Here is a 4770-nt window from a genome sequence, read left to right as displayed (position 1 = left end):
TCATTTAGGACACTGTGATCACGAAATGGTCATACTGCAATTGCATCTCACTGTATAAGATTAAAACATATTTTGTAGGAACATACAGCTGTGCAAGAACAGACATCAAGTGAAGTTGAAGTGACTGCCTTTTGCATTTTTATTAATTTCATAACTATGTTTTTTTTTTTTTTATTTATTTTCCTTTGTTGACTTGGTTGGCCCTACTAGGCTAGAAAGCCTCTTTTCAGGGAAAACCTGAGGTGGTATTTATATTACTAGGGGAATCTTGGCCAGGGCACCAAGGAATTTTCACTACTCTTTTCGATAGGTGCCGTGGGATCTTTACAGCCACCTGAGCTACCACCAGCTCAAGCAGATGAGGCCTCAGTTTAACATTTCATCCAAAGGATGGCACACTTAAGAGTGCGGCATCCCCCTTAAGCTGTACTGCAGTTTCAACAATCAATATACCCAATGTGTGAATAGAACCTGCAGCCTTCTGCACCAAAGACGAGTATGCTTCCTGTTGTATAAATAATAGCATCTGGTTTTATTAAATATCATGGCTCCCCCAAACACACAGACATGCACAGACATGCACATACAGGCTCACACACAAATTCACACACATGTACATATTGCAGAACTGCAGAGCTAAAAAGAATTTGGGTTACTGTGATGTTAAAGACATTATGAAAGCAGATCATTTAGAGAGTTTGCATTTTTATTAACTGTTCAGACATAGTATGACCAGTATAAATTGTGCAACTGAAATCCAGTCACCCCATAAAATACTTAAAAGCATGTATAGAAATGCTATTTGTTTAATTGCACTGCATGTTCATAATGTATAGATCTACAATGCTGTGATGTAAATGTGCTTCAGTAATTTTCCCAATATATATCTGGTTACAGGCTTATTACATTAATGCTTTTTTACCTTTTAAAAGCATTGTGATATTTTATAAATACTAACATTCATGAGGATTCAGCTTGGTTAACCAATATTAACAATATGCAGCTAACATTAAACAAATTTCTATACAGACAGTACATTCAGATATGTATCATCTTTGCACTGAACTTCATTTCATACAGTCAGTGCAACCTTGTCATGTCTGTTACTGCAGTTCATGACATTAAGAAAAAAATGAAAACGTTCTTATGTTACTACAAAATACAGTAACTGAAACACTGTGGCTAAGTGCATTTATAAATCACAGTCGTGCACTCCTACGTGTGATCCTAGTGAAGGGCATGCAGCAGACCCTGTTGTTATTCACCATTTGTGACATAAGTCTGGTAATTTTGTACTCGGTATTTGTGACATAAACATAAGTACATTCCACTGATGTTTTGTGATAAAATGTGTCACCTTGCTTAGTGCACAGCTGTGCAATACCTCGTGTTCTGGTATCATCCTCCTTTGCAACATATTTAGTTGTACTGCATTCAGTCCCAGACCCGAGTTGTTCCAGCACAGTTTGCACAGTAGCATTCATTCATTCATTCACTCTGGAAACATGAACGAGTTCTACTTTTCATTTCCCACCTTTCTCTGTGCAGCTAAATTAATGTGCCTTTCTGGCACACACAGCTTGGTGTCCTTCTAGGCAGGTCACATGTTGTCTTCTGTACAGCAGTACATGGTATTACACATTTGTATAGTCAATGAATCATTGTCATATAAGTTAAATGCTTCCAAATTCAGAACAAAAAACTAAGACAGGGCAAGCCTTGCCTTAGAGTTCAACAGTGCAAGCTATTCATATGGGAGACGGAACTGCACAGAAGTTTTTGTGAAAGTCATACTGTCTAATTTTATTCTGTCATTTCTCAAACATGTGTGTCCCAAGAAACCTAGTTGGTTGCTGAAGTGGGAGGCATTTTCCTTTCTTTCAGACCCTTTTTTATAAGTGCTCTACCCACCATATTAAGCACTACCATCAATCTTCGTCTAGGAGAATATATACCTTTAGTTTCACTTCCTAGAACATGGACACTGTCAGACAGCACATACATTCTAGTACCTTCATTTATCTCTACGCTTGTCCTTATGACAATGAATTTACATTGCCTGAAGACACAAATGTTTCTGGATACTCAGGTTCTTCTTTGTGTGGATGAGATGAGTTATCTGACCTGCTTCTACTGAATTCATTTGAACCAATAAATGGCCTTTTGAAAGTAGCACTATTTTTGGGTTCAGAGCAGCACCCCCCACATAGCATCTTTGCAAATGCTTTTCTCATCTCTTTACTGGTCAGAGTATATATGATGGGATTCATAGCGGAGTTAAGCACAGCCACAGCTAAAAAGTAATCAATCTGGTACAAAATTGTACATTCCTTTACTTTACATGCAACATCCAGTAATAATAATATAAAAAGTGGAGCCCAGCAAGCAATGAATGCACCAAGAACGATAATAACAGTCTTTAGCAAAGCCATGGATTTCTCATTGCTTCCCTTGGTGGGCGTTGAAGACTTCCTCAGAGTAAATGCACGACTTTTAGTCCTTACCAAGGAGTAGATTCTTGCATAGAGGACAACAACTGCCAACAGGATAATAATTAAGACAGTAGTACAAAACAGGATGTAGTGTTTGTGATACAGAGGAAGCACAGTAGAACAATGACGGAGATCTCTAATGCAGTTCCAGCCCATGATTGGAAGTCCACCTAGAATAATAGAAATCACCCAGCAGGCACTGATTAGGAGAAACACTCTGCAGCTATTGCCGTTTTTATTAAGTTTCATTTTCAGCATAGTGACATGCCTTTCAATTGCAATTGCTAGTAAACTGAAAACCGATGCTGACAAAGCAATAAACATGCTTCCTTCCCTTAGAAACCATTCCACTGGGGTTAAAGTGTAGGTCTTTTCTCCAGATAAGAGTAAATTGGCAGTGTAGACGACACCAGCCAGTAGGTCCGACAGTGCTAGGTTACCAATGAAATAATACATTGGCCGATGAAACTTTTTGGTTCTCCATATGGTCAAGAGAACAAAAATGTTTTCACAGACAATAAAAAAACAGACTATAATAAACAATAATGTGGTTACTTTTAGTCCATGTTCATGTGTTCGGAGTTTTCCAGTGTAGTTGTAATGAAGTACAATTGTATCACTGTTTGTGTAGTCACTGATAGATGGCATCATTTTGGAGTTAGTAATGGTGCTTCTTCCTTTCTCAGTGAGTTGATGCCAGCAGGGGGTGCTGCTGTCTGTTTCTTGTTAAATTGTATTCCAAGAAGACAGTACCGAGGGAAAGTAAGTTTTATAGTCTGAAAATAAAAATGAAAAAAAAAAGAAACTTATTAAGTAATAGCATAAATGTACAGAAAAGGTAAACATGTGGAAACAGTGAAATAACTATCAGTGCCAACTGCTTACATGCAATGTTTGATTAGAAATTCATTTCTGTTTATTCACAGCTGCTGTTCTTGACATAAAATTAGGCTTACGTGAACAAATTAGGAAAATGTCCCTTTTCTAACTCCTGAAAGGGCTATTTGAGTCAAAGCCTCTGAACATAGTATCGTTTTGCAAACTGACAGCTTTCTGAATTTAAAATTAAGAATAACTCCTTTCATAAAAATAAACAAATCAATAAGCTGTTGCAAATGTCTGCTCTAAGTAAACTTAGTTGGTAAAATAATTCTTCCCATTATTTATTTAAATGAAATACTGCATACAATTTGACAATATATTACAAAGTAATTCTGTACTCTAAAAATATATACCATTAACTTAAGATTGTTAATTTTTCTAACAGTCTAATGTAAGTTATAAACCAAAATTAAACGTATTTTAAATACACAGACTTTCCTGAAACCCTCAGTTCTGTCACCTGAATTATCCAGGCACAAACACTTTGATAAAGTAAACATGTTATATAATTAAACTTGTCCTTTAGTAGTAGTTATCACACTGAACATTAGACAAAACTATGTTTTGTTCAGAAATTATTTATTTTTGCAGAAGGGCAGGCGCTGAATACTGGATAATCCATTTTGCAAAGAATGCAATCTTTTCTGAAGCAAGTTTGATGCCTGCAAAAATGACCACCACATTGCCATTATGGAAATATTCTCTGCAGTACTGCAAGTTTTGAAACCTAGTAGATAATCACTTTAATACAACTTAAAACAGAAATCCTTCTGGTTTACTCATTTTGACAGTATAATTCTCTAAAAGCAAAGGTAGTTAACGAACCTGAGGTTTGTTTTACTGAAGATGAGTCATTTCTTGAGTAAAAAGCATACATCTATGCTGGCATGTAAGTAAATATAAACACATACAGCTGTCTCAGAAGCCAGCTGCAAAGTATGAAAACCGGGAAAAGCCGAAAGACACAAACAAACAATTTCTTAAATCTAAGAATTGAAATACAGTGTTCCTGCCCAACGCAATGCATAGCAGAACCTCATGAAAGTAGTGCTTATTTTGCAGTGTGATGTAATTAATGCATTTATTTAGAAATAACTCTTTATTTAAGATGCTTATAATGTTTCATTCCAGTACTCCATGTTAAAAAGTATTTCTAAGAAAAAGAAGAAACTTACTTGAGTTTTACTTATAATGAAGTTTTTTTTTTCCTTGTGCTGAAGTCTTGTTTTAGCTGATGAATTGCATCTGCGGCTCTCCACATCTACGTATAGTGGCAACCGTGACACTGACTGCATGAAGAGAAAGTACCATAGCTTTAAAGGACCTTGAAAATCTTTTTTAAAGAGACATGCACACTATTAATTTTTGTAATGCCTGTCTGAAGGAGAGTACAGAA

The 4770-nt window shown here is 36.1% G+C and overlaps 1 protein-coding gene across 1 annotated transcript in view; it reads right to left on the bottom strand.

Moving 5' to 3' along the window:
- Positions 1 to 688: 688 nt before the first annotated feature.
- Positions 689 to 4770, bottom strand: part of S1PR1 (sphingosine-1-phosphate receptor 1) — a 4153-nt gene continuing 71 nt past the window's right edge. Inside the window, exons 1-2 of the mRNA XM_044085750.1 lie at positions 4550 to 4770; positions 689 to 3268 (exon numbers count right to left, since the gene is read on the bottom strand). The exon at positions 4550 to 4770 is cut by the window's right edge and continues 71 nt beyond it. Of these exons, the coding sequence (XP_043941685.1) occupies positions 2037 to 3143 (1107 nt within the window). The 5' untranslated portion in view covers positions 3144 to 3268; positions 4550 to 4770 and the 3' untranslated portion in view covers positions 689 to 2036. The remainder of the gene's footprint in view (positions 3269 to 4549) is intronic.

This window comes from Protopterus annectens, chromosome 10.part0 (assembly GCF_019279795.1).
Source record: "Protopterus annectens isolate FY-2018-M chromosome 10.part0, PAN1.0, whole genome shotgun sequence".
NCBI classification, from domain to species: Eukaryota; Metazoa; Chordata; order Ceratodontiformes; family Protopteridae; genus Protopterus; species Protopterus annectens.
The sequence above is the reverse complement of the archived record's forward strand: the minus strand, read 5'-3'. Positions and strand labels throughout refer to the sequence as shown.